Source organism: Polyodon spathula, chromosome 16 (genome assembly GCF_017654505.1).
Source record: "Polyodon spathula isolate WHYD16114869_AA chromosome 16, ASM1765450v1, whole genome shotgun sequence".
Taxonomy (NCBI): Eukaryota; Metazoa; Chordata; class Actinopteri; order Acipenseriformes; family Polyodontidae; genus Polyodon; species Polyodon spathula.
The window spans coordinates 34,427,561-34,448,974 of record NC_054549.1 but is presented as its reverse complement, the minus strand read 5'-3'; the positions used below and the strand labels follow the sequence as shown (position 1 = coordinate 34,448,974).

General features: G+C 36.0%; 1 protein-coding gene across 12 annotated transcripts in view; it reads right to left on the bottom strand.

The window, feature by feature from the left end:
- Window positions 1-1,980: 1,980 nt before the first annotated feature.
- Window positions 1,981-21,414, bottom strand: part of LOC121328796 (plasma membrane calcium-transporting ATPase 2-like) — a 145,261-nt gene continuing 125,827 nt past the window's right edge. For 7 of the 12 annotated variants that reach the window (XM_041273854.1, XM_041273855.1, XM_041273856.1 and 4 more), the window contains 11 exons: window positions 19,870-20,111; window positions 19,055-19,289; window positions 13,942-14,121; window positions 13,415-13,502; window positions 13,048-13,154; window positions 12,394-12,585; window positions 9,350-9,563; window positions 8,403-8,614; window positions 7,891-7,998; window positions 7,625-7,807; window positions 1,981-2,448 (listed from right to left, as the gene is read on the bottom strand). In XM_041273854.1, coding sequence (XP_041129788.1) covers window positions 2,137-2,448; window positions 7,625-7,807; window positions 7,891-7,998; window positions 8,403-8,614; window positions 9,350-9,563; window positions 12,394-12,585; window positions 13,048-13,154; window positions 13,415-13,502; window positions 13,942-14,121; window positions 19,055-19,289; window positions 19,870-20,111 — 2,073 coding nt within the window. In that variant the 3' untranslated portion in view covers window positions 1,981-2,136. Of the gene's footprint in view, window positions 2,449-4,672; window positions 4,727-6,844; window positions 7,020-7,624; window positions 7,808-7,890; window positions 7,999-8,402; window positions 8,615-9,349; window positions 9,564-12,393; window positions 12,586-13,047; window positions 13,155-13,414; window positions 13,503-13,941; window positions 14,122-19,054; window positions 19,290-19,869; window positions 20,112-21,414 lie in introns of all 12 variants that reach the window. The other 5 variants (XM_041273861.1, XM_041273864.1, XM_041273865.1 and 2 more) reach the window with 3 other exon arrangements.

The following is a 21,414-nucleotide window of genomic DNA, read 5'->3' as shown; positions in this document are numbered from 1 at the left end:
TTTGTTTTCTTTGTTTTTTGTTCCACAAAATTCATGCTGCCAAGTACAGTACATAGAAGCATTTTTTTTTAAAATAAATTGGTCACGTTTTTCGTCATTTGTACCCAACTGCAAAGAGCTTTAAAGCAACAAAGTTAAACACTTTGTGCAGAATGCGTGACCTGTATCTGTGACTTGAATAATAGCTAACTTGACTAAACCAAAGCTGCATCACATACACAGAGCACAGTCTCCGCTCTCAGGAGCCTGAATTTCTATGCATCTCAGATGAAAATTGCTATTTACAAAGAAGAATATACTGCATGACTTGATGCCATTTATTTCAAAGACAGGTTTCTGGTTAATGTACAAGTGTGTTTTAAAGGTTGGTTGAAATTACTGAATGTATTAAAACACCTTTTGAAAAAGCATAATAATAATAATAATAATAATAATAATAATAATAATAATAAGTTGCAGAAAAGGGCAATCCTAAAAAAAAAAAAAAGAAAAAAAAAATTATTATGATCACTTATCTCTCTCATGAACATCTAAGCTGTTTTAATTTACACAAAATCTTATACAGGCCACATAACTAAAATCCAGGTAGAAAGTGGGATCTGACCTCCTGTATATAGGAGGATTGCTTCATGCTTCCGAGTAAGCCCCATAAATAAAAAAAATTAAAAATAAGATACCAGGGCTGTTAACATCTTGATGCATTTATTAGTATATCCTCCATGATAGTCTTTCAAATGGCCTTTCTTTTAGAAAGCACAATAAATAATTAACATCTACACGGTTGAGAGGCTAGAGTATATTCAGTGAGTGCAGGAAGACAAGCTCGGTTAAATCACACAAAAGCACATCTACAGTAAATATACACCACAGAAAGTTGCATTCATGTCTGGATAGTGCAGCAAATGAGAATTTTTAAAAAGTCAAAAAGCAACAATCCATTGTGTCTTTGTTCAAAATGCCAACAGCCCAAAAGCTGTGATTTTTCCTTTTAAAAAAAAAAAAAGGATAGAGAAAAAAGAAGAAAAAAAGAAATCTAAACTACTAAAATGAAAAATCAACACAATATTCCACAAGGCTTCAACACAACTTTTGATTTCCATACAGATAAAGGCAAATATAAATATAGTTTGAAAGTGTTTCTTATATTATAAACCCATCACAGCCTTTGACAGTTACACTTAATTTAAGCATTCCATAGAAAAGAAAAAGAACATTAAATAAAAAAGAGAGAACCTATACCAGAAGATTTGTATTTGGAAACAAAGGAAGCCTTTCAGTTTTGTTCCCCACAATCATATAATATTAAGATGCCACATTAAATAATATATCCCATTATATTTTGGCTTCTTCTAAAAATATCTACATATTTAACAAAAATAGCAGGCAAATTCAGTACACAGTTTGTAATAAAACACCCAAGTCCAATATTACAGAGGTACTCAACAGCTCGATCTGTTCATACCACATCAGTAGAACGGTTTGTACCCTACAAATAAACCAGGAAGTATCTACAGCTTCTGTAAACAAATTACATTCTCTTTAGGACATAAATAAGTTAAAGTAGTAAGAGCCATTTAAGCAAAAACAAGGCAACATGCCAACAAACAAAGAAGATAAACTCTGTATATATTATATGTTTAATAAATGCAGATTATTTATAGGTTCCTCTTTCCAATTGGTGCAAATCTACTGTGCATGTTGAGCTTTGCAACTTTAATACACTTTTTGTTTTCTTGTTACTTAAATAAATCTATACAATTAAGTCCATGCCACACAAGCACTTCAAAAAAAAAAAAAAAAAAAAAAAAAAAAAAAAAAAAAAAAGTCACAGACCAGTGAATTGGATAAGCTGTCTTAAAATGAAGTCCGCTGCAGTTCCCACTGAAAAAAAATTAATTAAATAAAAACATGTGGGAAATGTACATTCATGCAGGAGCGATTGTTTGTTTATTTATTATTTATTTTTTTTGGGGGGGGGGGGGGGGGGGGGGGGGGGGTTGATTTGTTCTAATCACTTCGTTAGTGATGTCTTACTTTCCCTCACAGGGAAGAGTAGCTCATTTAAAACCGTTTTTCAGTCAGCAGTTGATTCGATTTTGTTGTTGTTGTTGTTTTTATTTGCAAAGATATGTTCAGCTAAAGTGAAGTCTCCAGGCTGTGTAGAGGACTTCCTGGACTTGAAGAACTAGCTGATTTACTTGTGTCGGTGGTAAGATTAATTCCACTGTCGATAGCGTTGTTATTCTTGTTGGGTGATGAGGGTTGACTCGAGTTTTGCTTGAGAGCAGCATCTTCTTCTATGTCTGTATCATCTATAAGGGGGATGTGGGGCTGGGAGTCTTCTATTCTGAACTCTGGATGAGTCATGAAGTTGTGAATGGAGGATTTCGATTCAGGTTTCTCCAATCCTTCATAGAGGGAGCTACGGAATGCCTTCACGACGCGGATCTACAAAAGAAAACCATGGCAACAGGAAAACATTAAGCAAATTCCTCATTGAGAATTATATAAATAAAGGAGATACAGCATGTGGTTAGGGTGGGGCAGATAGCTGTAGTCCACAGTCACAAGACTTAAAGGCATACACGTGCATTGTGGGGTTTCGGTAGGGACTGCAATAAAAAAAAATAAAAAAAACTGTAATAAAAAAGCCATTGGAGATCATGGACAGCACAGGTCATTAAAAGCAAAAGATCCAATGTTTAAATACCTAGAGACAAGCCATGTTAATAAAATGCAAATGTAAAACCCATGCATGGTCAGAAAGTCTTGCAGTGAGTAAGTCAATTGGATAAAGTTTCAGGTTTGTTTTTAACATTATTGGTGGGAAGAACAAAAGACAAACACAAAGACTCCACACAACAAAAAGACAAAAGCGCAGAAAATTAAATGTAATGAAATGAGACGATTGACACCTTGCTTTGATGTATGGTTTGCAAAAAAACAATGGCAGCAAGCTAGAAGCTCGGAAGCCAACCACAGTACAGAATAAAACATGCAGTACAACACCAGACCACATTTACCACATGAACATCAGACAGTGGCACACAGACCGCTATGCTTTGAAGCCTGGAATTGGTGAATACATTGGGATTTTCACAAGCTTGACTGCATGCACATCTGAGGTAAACACTCAAGTATAGGCCCAAATAATTTTATCTGCTTATTTTAACCAAAAAAGTAAATAATAAAATCAAATACATATTTTGAAATACTTTGTTTAGTTTATGGCTCTCCTACCACTACCAGACATGTTACACAGCCAGTTTTAGTTATGTATTGGTTGCACCCTGGCCAGTCATCTCAAATCAACAAAACACCCAAATCAATCTCCCAAGTAATCTCTGTACCATTCATCTAGTAGGTAGGCTTCTGATTTTCCTGGAGGTTTTGTACAAACAGATTAAGTAAAGAAATGTATTTTCAAGTTTTGCACAAATCTTTAAAGACCCGGTTCCAAGAAGAATTAGTATATTGATTAGTAGCTTTCAATACATTATCATTTTACATGTCTTTAATAATAATAATAATAATAATAATAATAATAATAATATTTTAGCATCTGCAGTACAGTACATTGGGACTGCCTTCTGCACTTTTCCTTACAATCACATTTGAAAACATGCTTACAAATGATTACTCCTAGTTAGAAGATCACTTACTTAAATCCCTTGAACTTTTCTAATGGCACTCATTAGAGCTATAACTACACAACAGATATTTTCTACCTTACTGTCCATTGTATCACTGTATTAGATTAAACATTATAGATGCTATTCCTCTAGTTACATTTTTTAGGATGATACAACTTTCATACATCATTAATAAATGTATTTTTAAATCAAATGAAAGATTACAGTTAATGAAAAAGTAGGGCATTATTGTCATTTAATGTTTTTTGCCAGCTTTTGGAATAAGTTTTATTCACTATAATTCCTAAGTTCCATTTGGTTTCAGCAAGGGAACAATTGTTTTCAAAGCATGCTATTTTATTGTGTGGGTTTTTAGCAGATTCCATAAATATGATTTGACCTGACTTTCATTTATAAGACTATAGCTGTTAGTTGTTTTATTTTGTTTTTGCAGATGCTGTAGCGCATTTTGAGAAGAAGATAAAATCTCTTAGACTTTACACAGTAGGGATGATAAATGGCAATGAGGGTCAGGACAGATCATGTAAATGGTAATGCCTAGCACTTGTCCAGGCAGGACTGGCACTAAAGGGTAAACCTTACATGGTTGGCAATGCAAAGGCAGAACAAATAATGAACTACAGTACTGTAACTCCGTGGAGTTCGTATTTCAAAATGCAGACAACAACATGGCTTTTGACACGACTATGGGAAAACAGTTAAGCATTGCTGTTGACTTGTCTTCTTTCTTCTTGGTAGCTGGAAAAAAAAAAACTCCAGTATTTATCCACATTCTGAAAAGTAAGACTTAAATAAGACTGAACGTAAAATACTTTGGCAAACAGATAATATGGCTCTTTAATGCAACACAGAACAAACCACAGGGGAAAAGAAATCTTACTTTTGTTCTAGAAAACTACATTTATCCAATACATAGATTTGGCACTTTTTGGCTTATACTTGAATGTTTACCCAGCCTGGTGAGTTTGTTGCCTGGAATTTTATTCACATTAATTTCAGACTTAACGGTTAAGACTCACAACCTGAAATTCACGGCCTCCTGTTGCACCCCTTGCCCAGGGTTCTCTAGCCCTCTGCAGGAAACAAACACATTTAACATTTAGACAAACACAAATACTCTCTGGCTAGAGGATGCTTGATAACACTGACAGAAAGGGTTAGGGGTGAGGCAGGTCAAAAGGGAAAAAGAAAAGCTAAAGATTTGTTCAGAGATGCCACCCTCTGGACACGTCATATTAATTGGTCTATATAGTACCACACTGTCATGACTTGTGTAATAATTAGATGTGGGTTGTCAAGCTTGTTGGTAACATTCATTTACAGTATCAGTCTCTCAAGAGGATTAACATCTGGCACTAGAACAGGAAGTTCAAGACACATGCTCTTCCCTAAAAATAAAATTAAGGCTCCTCTTTTTACAATGAGACAAGACTTCTCTGCAACCTTGGGACGTCCAATCATTTAATTTCAATATAGAAATACCTTGAAGCACTCTGCCAAGTTACAACATTGCACACGCCAGATAAACTGTAATCAGTATGTTAGAGTTAAGTCCTCTACACACTGGAAAATAGGATTGGTGTCTATTTTTGCGATTTTGTGGTGTGTTAGCAAGGGAACTGACCAATGAGGAACAGCTTCCCTTGAATGACTTCAGTAAACAATGGCAGAAGAAAATATAATTATTAAAATACCTGGAGCTGTACAATAAAGGACACAAAAATTATAAAGACACGGCAATGAGGAAGAACATCTGGCAGTCCATTTCCAGGGAACTGGATATAGATGATGTGTATGATGTGTTTACCTTTACTGAAATAAGTATTCTGAAAAGCTATTACGTATTCTACATTTTTATTAGCTGTATAACAGGACTGTCATATGTGTGATTTTTCCCAGCTAATGATACAAACCAGAAAAGTCGCCTATTTTGACATGGTTGTGACTCCGCAAGGTTCTATAAAGTGGTAAGCGATACAGTGGTCAATGTATCCACAATATTTCTATGATTTCTGACAGACTTAATGGTGATCTGTAACATGTATGGCATTCTCATTGCAACATATTCTTGGTCTTGCGTTCATCAAATCATTACGAACAATAGTGGCTCTGTCGACGATTAATTTTATGTTCCAGGAAGAACCCATCACCACCCGGTGAAAGCAACAATGTGATACTGTCTGTTCAACCTCCTCCACACATCAGGCAAACAAAATAAAGTGTGATCATCACCCAGTTAAGTGCTGAAGATCTCAGCATTAGGGAGTCATGATCCTTGGAAGGGTTTAAGCTTCAATGGATTTGCAGATGCCACTGTTTCTGCTGATGCTGTTTTGAATCTTAAAGTAGGCGTCTACCGTTTAGGGCTGACATTTTAAATGTGGGGATTATATGTTTTCTTTTTGAAAAGTACAGCAATCCCTTATTTTTTGTTATATGACTTAAACATAAAAACAAGAGCAGTGACTTTGCCACCAGTCCCCATCCCCCCTGTCCCCCATCAAGAGTCACAATCCCCACCTCAGCTACAGTACTGTTTCCAGCTATAGCCTTGGTGCAATTTAGTTTAGTATTCTTAATTCTTAATGTTCAGACAGTGAGTCTATATAAATGAAATACATCAACACAATTTCAGGTTCTTTTAAAGTTATGCAACGGCTTGTTCTTCTTAATGGCATTTAAATTAATATGTATAAAATCATATATTACGACACTGTCTCTGGAATACTACCTCTCTATGCATGTGGGAGTGTTTGTGGATGACTGTGTGTGCCATACCATCTCCAAGCAGTTGCAGCAAATTCCCTTTCCATGGACTAAAATCACAGCGTTCTCTCAAATAGGTGGTGTGTAATTCTTGATTCCACATATTTTAGTATATATTTTACTTTCTGAACACTAAAGAATTAAAGGCAAACTATAAATGTGTTTAAAACGGACAAATTAGACAGGTAAATGCCCCGATGGGACACAAGGATACCAAGAGGAAATTTACTATGAGGTTACACAGCCTTCAGGCTTGCAATTTTGTAACACAGATATCGTAAAAAAATGGAGGTGTACAGTTAGTGTACAGCACACTGCTTTGAGATGTGTACAGTACGGTCTGGTTTCTGTTCATTAAATAAGCAGAAAATGCTGTTCGGTGGTTGGCATCTCTGTTGATCTGAGCACTCAGAATTCACACTCACGCCCAGCTGTAGCAGCAGCAGAAGTGCTGGTAGGAGAGGAAAGAGCATTGGATAACGAGACTTGACTAGGGCTAGAAATATTGGTTACATCCTGATGTTGACTGGTGGTGGAGGACTGCCGCCTCAGGGCTCCCTGAAAGGAAGTGCCACTCTTGAATGTATTCACTACTTCCATCTGCAATGGAGGAGAGAACGAGACAGTTTGCTCAGAAAAAGCACAGAGGAGTAGAATGGACCAGGGCACCAAGAACCTTCATCATTAACCCCCCTCCCCCCTCCCCCCAAAACCATTGTTTAGTAATACAGTACACAATAATAGAATTAGTCTGTCGTGTTAAAAACAAGAATGCCGCAAATGGAAACATTTCCATGGCTTATTTCTGAAAGGAGAAAAATATTTGTTAACGTTGCAAAATCAAAGTATGAAAATACACGTATATATTTGTAAGTAAGCCCTTCAATTACATTTCTTATTTGCTTTTTGTAGGTTTGTTATTTTAATGGTTGATTTCTCCTTTCAGATGGTTTACACTTCACTACGGAATAGTCACAAAAGTATGTTTCATTTTGATGAAATACAAAAACTGCCCCACTATTGTCAAAATAAATGATTTTACCCTGAAACAGATGGAGGAAAAAAAATTGTTATATATCTCAATAAAAGCAATATCCTGATAAATATTAAAGCAAAACATTTTTTTCATACTGTATAAATATATCCATTTCAGAACAGTATGTTACCGGGCTTAAAACGCCAAATAAAAAATACAAGGTAATTACTTGAGTCTGAATCCTGTTAAGCCCACGGAACCACAGGATCTGGCCACGTCGCAGTTCTCTCTCTGAGTGGTCGATCTCTTCTGTATCTTCATTCATTTCCTCTTCTGGCATCTCATCCTTATGTGTGAGCTGCCCTGCTCCTTTTAGGAAATTGAGACTATTTTTTGGAATGGTTGATATGACCTGAAATGAGACATAAGGACTGAGAAAAAATCATCCAAATTTCCAAATTAAAGATGAAAGTGTAAACAGTGTAACATAGTTACCTGCCCCCATAAGAGTTCTCCGAATCCAATAAACAGGCACCAAAGCCACTTGTCAACATCAAGTGGAAAGCAGCTGAAGGGTTTTCCACCAAACTGCACGATGATAATCTGCAACAATGTGGAGGGAATTAGTCAGAATATGACTGTATATATATATATATATATATATATATATATATAGACACACACACACACACTAACTGTGGTAAATGTTACATCATTTAACATCTGGTGTTTAACAGTATTTTTTTTTCTGGAGATCAACATGAAATATCAAAAGGCTACAAATATATACTTGTAATTTTGTCATACACCACTTGAATTTATAAAACCTAGAAAAATGTACAGCACGCACTTACCTTTCATTAATTCAAATATTGAAAGACATCACCAACAGTGTCTTAAAATGTTGTCAAAAATTGTAACAAAAATAAACACTTTTATTCATAAAAAATGTTCATGAAATTATGATGTATATATCTATATATATATAGATAGATATATTATGCTACCTGAACGCCAAGTGTGCCTAAAACAATAGAGCAGAAGATGGGGTTCCTGAAAATGCCATCAAAGACGTTTCTTTCACCGTGGATTTTCCGAGCATTGATCTCATTGAAGAGCTGCATCATAACAAACGTGTTGAAGATAATGGTGTAGTGTTCGGATGCGGGGGCGTGGAGCGGAGCATTCCTGCCACTGTCGATGTCGAAAATCTGTTCACCTTAAGGAAAAGAATGATAGCAGTGCAATATTCTTGTATTTATAATGATATTATAAACGTGGTAGTGCAATATTTCAGTATTATTACACATGAAACGGTCTGGGCTGTTATAAAACCTCATATCAGCAACAAACAGAGTGTGAAATTGTGTTTATAAAATTTAAATAAATGAATTCCACCAGGAGAGATCAATCTTGTCGTTTCATACTGCAGAATTTAAAAGCTATCCGAGTAATAGCATTTCTGCATTTTACTTTATTAAGCACATTGAAATCTCAATGCTGGGTTTCTATGTTCTTAATCTCACAGACCTTGGTGCTTTGTTTTTATTACAGGTACGGATGTTGATTTTTACAGTTGCACTGAATGACAGTCAGTGTGTATGGATAGCCAAAGGGAAACTAAAAGGGGCCGTGGTATATTTAGAGCACTTGCTTGTTATATAGAAAATATTGGATTGCAAAGAGTGTATTTTAATTTCATTGATCAGGCAAATTGTAGAAATAACAAAACAAGGAGAGAAGCATGCAGAGTTGAACCCTTTCTAAATACAAGGATGCAATTAAGTACAGTTTATACAGTGATGACTGATAAGGCTTCAATGTACAGTATATTATAATGCCTTTTATTATACATTGAAAAGCAGTCATTAATCAAGTCAGAAGTGTGCATGGTTAAGTACTGACAGCTTTGCTTCAATCTAAATCCACTTGGGAGTTAGTCAGCCCCACATACCAGCAAACAGCAGGGTGAAGATAATTACAAGCTGATAGATGCCATGGCCAAGGATGTTTTTCATCATCGTGCGGGATATGAGCGGCTTGTTTCTGCCATATGGTTTCCTCGTCAAAAGAGACTCTGTCGGAGGCTCTGTGGCCAAGGCCAATGAGGCAAAAGTGTCCATTATGAGATTGACCCACAACATCTGGACAGCTTTAAGTGGAGAATCCTGGTGGAACAGAAAGATTACTGTTACACTGCCGGTCCCATAGCATTTCAATCAGTGGATTTGTAGCGTTGGCTGAGAATACAGTCATTGTTGTGCAATTGTTCTACTGCAATACATCTCTAATACTGTAGAACATACAATGTGTGTGGAGAGTATTCCATTAATTTTCACAGTTATCATATCCGGAGACCAAGCACCATTGCAAAGAGAAAAATGAATACAAGCAACAAAAATAACTGCTTTGCAATTTAAATCAAGTTCATAGCAAGCAAGCAAGCTTCTTAATATGTATGTAAGTTTTAGTCTACAGTGCATGAAATGATCTTAGCTACATATCAATTCCATCTAACAAAAGTAAGAATACACACATGATATATATATATATATATATATATATATATATGTATATATATATATATATATATATATATATATATATATATATATCTCATATAACTTCTGTGTCACCTCACAAGGTTAAGATGAAACCCAAGTGACTGAAGTTAGAAGCCAAGATGATGTACAGGTAGAAAAGTAGTTTTTATTAATGAAAATTTACTATTACAAACTTTTAATCCTTCCAAGAGGTACTGCACTGGATCCCAAATTAATCCTAACTGAAAAGAGTTCATAACCCAGTCTTGCTGATGAAGAAAAACAACTCTGTACATGATGACACTGGCTTACGGCTAATTGTGTGTGTAGATTTTATTATTTATTTATAGGCAATGATATAGACAATAGTCTGGTATATTTAGGCTTGTAGCCAATGGAATTCAAAAACAGCAAACAGAGCTATATCCAAGGAAAATCAGGATCCAATAGGATATTCATCAATCACTAGAAATATTACAATGAAGAAGAAAGGTACAGTAAATTAATAAACTGAAGTCACTTTGTTAGTAATTAGCTATAATGTATCAGCATCCATCTTCTTTAAATAGCATGGGAAAAAAAAATAGCTAGATAAACGGATACAAACTCTTAGAATATATAAAAAATGAAGATCTGGAGTTATACACTATAGAGTGATATAGATTTGGCATAGTGTAATGAGTGAAGTACGTTTCACACCACTCTAATTGGAAGTCATTCATTCTGAAGGCAGTGAAATGTCACTGTTTCAAAGTGCCAACAGCAAGGCACTGGCTCTAATAACAATCTATTATCTGCTGTGCTCTACAGTTCAGTCAAGTGTGGAAGCCCATTCCAAGTTGAGGTCTAGACATTAAATATCCATTAGGTTGGGCAGTTGACTGCAGCTGAATTTTCATTCCAACTAGAAGCCCTTCTCTGTTGATCGAAGCTTTGGTGAAAATATTCCTTAGACTGGAGAATACTTTCAATCTCACTCAGCTCGCTAGGTCATAAATCACTCATTTAAAATCAGCTAAATAAATAATGACAAAAAAAAGAGTTTAGCTTCACAGGTTCTTTTATCATACTTTTCACATGGAGGTCTCGATTTAGTGCTAAATATGGTACTGCTCTTACAGTAGGAAAATTCCCATTTGTATTTAAGTCTTATAAATGATTCAGAAAACAATTACTGAGATAATTTGATCTCACCTAAATTAACATCTTGGAAATGAGGAGAATTATTTTGTCACAACTGTACTGTACCTAAAGAGGAGTTGCCTTACTACACTACACTCACTGCACACACTAGAAATGCAAAGCAGATGTCCTTATGTTGAGCTCGGGCCCTCTTCTGCATGCCTGACCAGCAGTAATTCTACTGTAGGTATGAACAGATACCCAGAGGAAAGAAAAAAGATGTTTACAACAAAAATGGAGCTTGCTATGATTGTAGCGCTATTATTCCTGATAAGCACCACGCCAATGGGTGTGTCCTTTTATAATAATTAAGAATGTGCTATGCTAATATGACCGGTGTCATGTTATAAAATTAAACATGGCTTGTATTAAAAGGGGTCTTTACGACAAAAGCAACTTTTAAAAGTATAGTGCATTGATGGTGTGATGACGAAACAAATTCTAGAAAAAAGAACCTTCCATTCTGGGTGACAGAAGTAGCTGTAATCATAGCCTGTGTCATGAATCGACTCATGTTTGATATGGATGCTGCATAAGCCCTCACTTCTTCCAGTTTGTTACTCAAGATAGAATTGTGTAGAGGATTATTAAGGCCATGGTGTAATACAGATGGCTGAATTGCAATCAGTTCTACAAACCTAAATATATGTTTTATGTATTTCACAAAAACAAAAGGTCATGGGTTAGAGGCATTAAAAATGAAAGATTGATAAGATGCAGGATTGCTCGCAGCACTGGTGTGTTTGAAATCCTGGGCAATGATTTAAACAATATTACCCCTGGGCTCTCCTTATATTAGTGCACTCAGATTAAGGTCCTTGTATTATATAAACAAACATAGACAGGCTTGCTTATTTGTCTCCAAAACAAAAGCTCTTCAGACACTCATTAATAAATCTACCAGTCATTTTTGTAAACCTATTACTGCTTCTCTTCAGTCATTTTTTTTAATTTGTATTTGGAAACAACATCAATACACTGCTGATCAAGCTATTAGGATCCCAAGAAATCATTTCAAGAATATACACTGAATTGTGCTCCAGTACCATCACGATGCTTCAAACATGTGATCAGACATTTCATAATAGGGTATAAAAACAGCTTTACTTCAATCTAAATCCACTTGTAAGTTAGTCAACCCCACATACCATCAAACAGCAGGGTGAAGACAATTACAAGCATTCAAAAAGCATGCATACTTAAGATTAAAAATCTCTCAAAAATGTTCTTTCCCCTGCTCAACAAAAGCAACCCTTGCTTCCAGTGACCTCACCTGGGTTATGCAAGCCCCTGTGAACGCAACAATCACAGCCACAACGTTCACAGTCAGCTGGAACTGAAGGAACTTGGAGATGCTGTCGTAAACATTCCGCCCCCACATTACCGCCTTCACAATGCTTGAGAAATTGTCATCTGTCAAAATAATATCAGAGGCTTCCTTCGCTACATCAGTGCCAGCGATGCCCTAAAAAGTTAAGAATTAAACACAGTGAACTTGTCTTTAGAGACACCCAGGTACAGTAAAATGCACTGCTGCAACATATCAGTAAAAAGCTAGTAGTGCCACTCTCTGGTACTTAAAAATAGTATTTTATCTGTGCACAAATACCTGGACCCATTTAAAACCATGCTACCTTTTGAACAGGTTGTTAGCATACAGTACATTTACATATTCAAAGCTGAAATTCCTTCACCGACTATGAAAATGCCCAATGACTGAGTACAATAGTGGTAGTGAAATGGTCCATTAAATTCAGTATGTAATCAATGTAGGGAAATACATTCAGGATATACACTAGAGGGCACTCAGGCTTCATCAAGCGGTATCCAGGAATCTGCTTAACATGGATTGTATATTGGCTTAAGAGCTTTCACATATAAAATGCAGCAATCCAGTGCACTAAACTTAGATTTATTTTTTTTTTACCATAGCAAATCCAACATCTGCCTTCTTCAGAGCAGGTCCATCGTTGGTCCCATCGCCAGTCACTGCCACTACCTGCCTCTGCCCCACCTGTTTGCTATCAATGATACCTAGAACCCAAAGACCAGATTCCATCAAAAGAATTCAAACTTAAATAACTGTCACATTTATTTATGTAACGTTCCAATGTCTTTTACAATTAAAGAATGCTCAATGGAAGTATTTAAAAGAAACAATGAACCCAATTGTTAAGAGACTAACTATAGTTAAGGCATTTGCCACTCATTTTAAAAATAAAAAGGTATCGATTTGGGGCCCGCACACCTGGGAATGCTACTCAAAATTAGATAAAAGCAGAACAGGACCCTACCTTTTACCAAGGTGTGCTTGTCAGTGGGCGAGGATCTTGCAAGCACACGTAGTTTTGGCCAGACCTTGTCAATTCGTTCTTGTTCGACCTAAGGACATAATGTCATTATGAAACACTGTCTTGAAATCAAACAAGTAAAAAAGCTTTTTAGGTATGAGCATGTCATAGAAGAAATTGGTTTCCCAGATTTCTGTTTTTAAATGCTTGAGACAGGACTCTTGTAACAATAATAATACAGTACATAGCCCTTACGGACAGGTGTAATTAAATTCATGCGGGTACAAAACTCAACATTTGCGGTTTACATTTCTCAGTGGGTTTTTATGTTAAAAGAAAGACCTATGTAAAGAATTGTATTCAAGTCATCTTCAATGAGAACTCTCTTCAGGAGATCAACTGGGGTTTCTCCAGCTCATGGAAGAAACAAAAGGACTGATGACAGTATTATGGGTTTACTCTGTTTGGAATAAAAAACTGGTGAAAATTACTGTGTACTTTAAATCAATTCTGACGTATAAAGGTCTTACTTCTCCTTTCTCATTCCGGATTCTTCTGTTGAACTCTTTCCCGTCTATACACAAGAAGTCTTCTCCTGGGTGAATGATGCCACATTTAATGGCAATGGCACGGGCAGTGTTGATATTGTCACCGGTAACCATGCGAACGGTGATTCCAGCACGCTGGCATTTTCTGATGGCTTCTGGGACCTGATGCAAAAAAATAATAATTCACACACATTCAAGTATGAAACCACACGATCAGGATTTCATTTTATTGATGGCACCCCTGAATTGTACTATTGTGAGGTTGTTTTAGTATTACTATGTATTAGCTCCTTAAATGTACCTTAACCCTTTCGTGCATGAAATAGCTCTTAAAAATAGATGGGGGAAAAAAAAGTAGTTTTCCATTGGGGAAAAAATTGCATCCTCATATGAGGCTATCATGCATTTGCGTCTTCCATATGTCCAAATAAACAGTAGAACAGAGTTGCTGTTTAATCATCCCCAAAAAGCATCACAAAAGCCGGCCTTAGAGGACTTAAAACGGCATTCATTTCTTTGGGAACTACGGTTCTACTTAACATAATGTATTTACTTGCACATATATTGAAAAGATATGTATTGCCTTCCGCACTCAAGATACTTCAGAAACAAAGTCTGGTTCTGTCAAGCTCCTCTTAACTCATCTGAGAAACACGATCGACGTCGATGAGTCAATTAATAATGCAGATCATGAGAGGGAGGTGGCAGGTGACTTTGTAATATTAGATATTTAGCTCTGTCCACAAATCGTAATGCTCTTTACATTCCCTTTTCTATTGATTTAACAAAAGTATCAACTAGAGAGACAGCCTTAACTCAATTTCTACTGGCATAGGCAAGGAATCTCTTTACCGTCAGATATCAGATCTCCAAAACAGTAAATACATTAACAAACGATAATTTAAAAAAAAAGTTAAAGGTAAACCAGCATGTATTTTAAGTGATTATTGCATTGCATTGAAGTAAACACTAGCAAAAGCCTAGCTATAGTGTAAAAGGTAAGTGTAACTGTGCCAGGTCAATAAATATACAGGACTGATGTGCCAGTGATTTGGTAAAAGAACAACATCTCTGCCCATCAGGATTCAACTGAACGCTATGCACAGCGTCTTTTCTGAAGATCAGATGCTTCCTCTATCTTGCACGAGCCTTCAGTACACTGACGGTAAAACTACTGTACAACCCCCTTGTGAAGCAGCGAGAAGGATAAAAGAGGCCAGTTGAATTATGCAGGAGGTGAGCTAGTTTTTAATTACTCTGTGTAGCTTCCTTTGGTCTCTGAGATACTGCTAACTAAGGACAACATCTCTTTTCTAGGGCTGACTCAAATGAACTGCTCATGAACTACATTTTTAAAATACAAATCCTTCCCTATTTTTTATTTGAATTACAAGGTGGCAATGAAGTCCAACTATTAAATTAGTCCATACAGTATTATACAAGAACATAAATCCAGGGCGCTTGTAGAGAAAGACAGGCCTCTGAACTGAAATGCACAAACCTCTGAAGGACTACATGACATTCAGCAGCTAACGGAAGAGACAAATAATATTATTATTATTATTATTATTATAGTATGTGGGCATGAGTAATATACTGGCTCCATTCTCTGGTGGTTCATAAAATACAATTCTTTTTTTTAATTGATGTTTTATTTTAAATATAAATAAAATGCTACTGTGTAAAATGAGCTGCTATCCATACTGCTGACACATTGACAGAGAGAACAGCATTAATGTACAGTACTGTGTTAATTTAATGTATGTAGTTTGTCACTGGACAGTATTTTTATCAATGATCTTTTGGCCCAAAGGCAACTGTTATCTACCAAGCCACAAATACCCAGATTATTGAGTGACACCATAATGCAGGTTTAAGTCTGTTAATGTTGTATTGCATCTTTCTATTTGTCCTGTAATCTATGGCTAGTTGATCCTGGTTTGCGTGTGTGACTGCAGTCTAATGATTATTATTTTTTCAGGAATATATTTCATGCTACTTAAAAACCTATGAAAATGCAACAAGAGCCTAGGATACTTCAAAACATATCTGGCCAATACTTCAAAACATTTTCTTGTTCGTCCCAAAAGGCAGACTAGAATGGAAAATACGATGTGGCATGGTAGACAGACGCCTCCATTCAATAGGGGCCACATATGCAGAATTAGTAACGAGCTACTGTTGGGAGGTGTGTTTTCATGGCAGTTTTTGAACAAATCAAGGCTGGAATCCCAAGCTGTACTAGAAATCATTTAAGATAGTTTGCCCTAAAATTGGCACACAAGTGATTTTTAAGTGGATTCACGAACCGCATCTAAAGATTTCAAAGACCATTCACATGGAATCTATGGAAATATATCCAAATCTCTAACTGACAAAACCAAGCAGAGCTGTCCAGTGTTACCACAATGTAAAACTATATTCTTTGGCTGCATTGGTTTCCTTAGCAGCATTTAAAGAGAGAGTGTCTGCTTCAGCCTGATTATAATATTTGAGGGAGCGAGTGATCCCCTGTACTAGAAGAGAAAATGTGCACCTCGATAGACTACTTTAAAACAGACAGGAGCAATAAAATTAGCACTAGAGCACAGCGGTTAAAGGATATAAGAGGGTCAATTACACTAAAGGAAATCTACTTAAGTAAACCACTTTCAATCTGTGCAAAATGTGTTTATTTCTGACTATTGTTTCAAAGTTTTGAACTTGATGATGATATATATAATATAATATAGATATTATATATATATATAATATATATATTAATATATATATATATATATATATATATATATATATAACAGCCATTACATAATAGAGAAATTAATCAATCATAGAGAAAAGGTTGTACAGTCAGATTCGTGAATTATTTATATATGTCTATAGCTTTGATATATGGTCTGACCACAACATGGTGCTCCCTATTAGCATTAGGTGCATAGGTGGAGAAGGGGAGGAGGTATGTAAAAAGGCAATACAAAAATCAGACCTTTCTATCTCTACACACAAAATGACAACTTGTCAAAAACTCTGTAATTTTGTAGCTGGTCATCCCAACAAACAAACCATGTGATTTGAATTATTCTACCTTGCTCTCCACATTCAGATATATAAAAAAACACATTATGTTTTTTCATCTGCCGTAAAGTGAGTTATAAATAAAAGCTTGACAAGGCACCTCCCTATTCATTCAAATCTTATGCCACGTCACCAGCTCTCTGCTTTTGAATTGTCATATTGTCTCAAGGAAATCAATTTTTCCGGTAAAGCAGGGTTAGAAACTCATGCTCGCTCATGGCAAATTAAATCTGATGAGGACTAGTTGATGTCTGTGTCTCAGTAGTTCTCTGGGCGAGTACTTAAAACAAATGTACACATGTACTGTCACGTTCAGTCTTGATTTAAAAAAATGCAGGGAAGTCAATTTTCTAACTGGGTGTAGCAATGGTGAATAAGCATTCACAAATAATGCTTAGAAAACAGTCAAAAATGTGAAGATTTATCTTGGGTTACGACCCTGACTGAAGATGTCATTAGCAACGAGGTCAAACAATAGGCCACATTTTACTAAACATAAAACTAATTTAAAAAAAAAAAATTACCATAATGAACATTATTGTAGTATGTTGCTTAAAACATAATAACACAATATATTCATAATAAAGTTGAGTTCTTATCTATAAACAACAACACGTTTAAAGCTTGGGACTCCCTGCCTGTAGCTTGGTGTTGTTTACATTATCGTCAGCATATTTTAAGTGATTGGAAGGTGAAATTACTTTTTTTAAAACACACTTCTTATACAAATACAGTACTAGTGAGCAATAATCAGTTTGTTTGAAAAACAGGCTTTAATTGCTGATAATAGGTGCACAAGCAGTGATTCTGCGAGTGCTCCAGGGCTCAAGAACCAATGGAGTAACAAGGTCCCGCATAGTGCAAATAAATCACCTGTTCTGTCAATATATAGTGTGGATGCTTCACAAGCAGAGATGTTATTGCAGCGTTTACAAATATAAAATCAATTTATACAAAGTCTCCCAGCTTTCTTGAAAAGATTTGTGTTTCCCTCGTTTTTCTTTTGTATTTGTTATGATCTCATTAGTATCTATAGTAGATTCAGCGTCCGTCAGTTCTGGCAGATTCTACTGTACATGCTGAAGCGGTTTTCTCCCACTGCTAATTAAAAAAAAAAAAAAAAATAGCCACAACAATCCCGTGGGCTACAGTGAAACACAGTGTTTTTAAATTGGGACTATAACGAAGACTGCATGTGTACGTGAGTACATTAGTTATTGTAGATCATAATTCACAGCCAGCCAGTATTTTTGTAAATAACAACACATGTAATGTACAATAAAATAAACATTCGGTGTCAGTTTCAGGCAGAGATTTATGGTCAGCAAGGTGACAGAGCTGTGAGAATTTTTTCCTCTGTCACCCTGTCTGGTCCTGTCAGTATCAGTTTCTCAGCACACGATAGAGTTAGTTAGCTCATACAGATTGATCAATCACAGTACAGATGAATGATCGATCTGTATGAGCGTTTACAAAGGTGTTTTGTTAAAAAGAAAAAAAAAATGTAAATCTAAATTTACAACAGTGTTTATTTTTTAGCAAAATAAAATCTAAGTCTATTTTTAGGGACTACCAAGTTTCAAAGGGGACTAGTAGCACAATATTGTTAGTTTTTAACCCTGTAAAGACAATTTAAATATAGCGATCTGTTTCATTCTACATTTGCGTGCAGTGTGGGACGATTACATAATGCTTCTTAAGAAGAAACTCAGAGATTACAAACTTGTCTACCCAAAGAGCATTTTATTTAGCTAAAGAGTAAAATGTGTAAGGTAACTCAAACCCTAAAGCATGCTTTTAATCTGTTTGAAGACATTTTAAACTGGATTAACATCTTAAAAGATGTCTTAACTAGCCCAATTTTCTTAACTGCATCACGTTGTTGCGTAGATGCTATTTTCAATCTTTGCAGAACCTCATTCTTTTCAAAAAAAACTTTTTAAGGCAGATATAAACCAAAAGGACTAGCCCACCTATTATTTCACACTGCGGTCATTTCTTACTTTAGATTATCTCTTACCTCAGGCCTTACTGGATCTTCAATGCCAACCACACAGATGCAAGTCAGGTCCTTTAAAATGTAATTTTCATTGTCCCAGTCAGGCTCTGGGCTGGCTGGGAAGTCACGGTAAGCTATGCAGATGGTTCTGAGACCCTCACAAGCCATGGGCTCAATCACCTTCTTCACCATTTCGTCACGGTCCCGGGGCCTGAAGACGCGAGGCTCTCCTACTGCATTCAGAATATAGCTGCATCTGTATAAATTACAACACAGCCCCGTGGTGAGAACCAAGGACAGCAACCTACAGGATTCTGGGTTGGAATTAGCTGGGTTCGAAGTTAGGATTCCTTTACATTATGGTGTTCCTTTTGTCCAAAATACATTCCCTTAGGATTCAATAAATAGGGAATACACTTTTTTTGAGATGCTACAGTACATGATAAACAAATTACATACTATAGAACTGTAAAGATTTTTTTTTTAAACCTTTCATGCATGGCGACTGGTAGAAACGTATGGAAGACACAAATGCATGATGACCTCATATGAAAATGCCACCCCCATATAAAGCAACGAAAAAACATATATTTTTTGCTTTTTTCAATATTTCATGTACTGTATGAAATGGTTAAAAAAATTAAATTCTCAAGGTTCAATGGTACACCATTAAAACAGGAAATGCTACACAATGTATGGTTGAATACATCACTTAAGACTCAAAACAGTCTACAGTACTACTGTAATACTATCTATACATGTTTACCTGTCACGAGAGCAGTTTATGAGAGATTTACCGTCACTAGCTAGCGATAGTCAGATTTGACCGCACTCACTTCTTAAGGATTATCTCAGAGGCCCCTTTGCTGTACATTCTGAAGCTCCGATTGGGCAGTTTCGTCACTGTGCTCATTGACTTCCTCACAGAGTTGAATGTGTAGACCTTGTACAGCTTCTCCTCTGGGATCTGATTCCGAATTGGTTGATAATCTCGCTTCAGGTCCAGAATAAACCCAAGAAGACCACATTCAGTCTTGTTCCCCACCTGCCGTGGAAGACCCCCGTCTTTATCAGGGGGCTGCAGAAATAACAGGCAGGGGAAAAAAATAAATAAAATCTATGTCATTTTCTCCTAAAACAGAAGTTAATAGTTTAACATAATGGCTTGATCATCATACAAAAACATCTGATATCCTGAATCGTCTGTGTTTTCTTAAAGCATTTAGATCCAAAAGGGCATACATATGACCAAGCCTGATCATAAGCAGTTTATTGTTATTAGTGTATCTGACCTATTCATTTTCACTTTACCACACCTCTGCTAATGAGAATACACACACTACAATATTATTCACTTTTTTTTTCCTTTTCAACCTTTAAAAACATTTTATATGATGGAAAAAAAAAATCAAGTTTAGTAAATGCTAATTATACCTCAGGTACAGTAAAACAAACAAACAAACAAACAAACAACCACAAGAAGTCAGAATAGCACAATTTATCAATTATGTTTGTGACTTGAGCAGCAAGCTTACTTTGTCCTTGAGTAGAATCTAAAAACATTCTCTTTGTAACAAAACACTAGTCTGTAGAACAATCAGACTCCCAATTAATAACCTGCTTCTGCTGTCAACAACTGACAGCTCTGCCTTGCTCTGCATTATACATAAGAGCAGCATATGTAAAGCACTGTAGAGTAATTGAGATAACCACAATAAAACTGAAAAGTCACATTCTGCAGGCGTGCTTAGTTCAGAGTCCACACATTCCTGCAGTTTACATTGCAAGGTTTAGAGACTGTCTGCCCCATACAGTATATTACTGTAGAACCCCAGAGCCAGTCTGCTAGATTTACAGTATAGACTTTGTATAGCTATGTATGGAGTATTTAATTAAATCCTTACTTCACTTTGTACAGACCCAGGCCGTTGATTCTCAGATGTTTTTTTCTTTAAGGACCAACAACATTTACTGGGTTACTGTACTTCTACAATCAGTATACAGTTTTATATTGTAATGCATTTATCAGTAAGATAAATGAGATACTACGCTTTTGATACATACCAACACCAGTTTGCTTAAAGTACTGGTCATCAACTGTTGCAAATTTTAACAAAACCTGCTTGGCATCTACACCAGATACTGTTCATATAAAGAAGTGGGTGGATGTGAAGATTCAACACAAATTTGGTTTGCAGTTCATTATAGGGAACATAAGGGGATCTGAATGTATCCTTAAACATTTAGCACGTTCTTTCCAGCTATTTAAGCAACGTAAGGTTAACGGCTTTTTCAAGATCAGCAGGGCATTAAAGGCTGACCTTTATGGTGGTTGTAAAGTACCCTGTGGTTTCTGGTGTTCAGATTGACTCTTTGCTAGT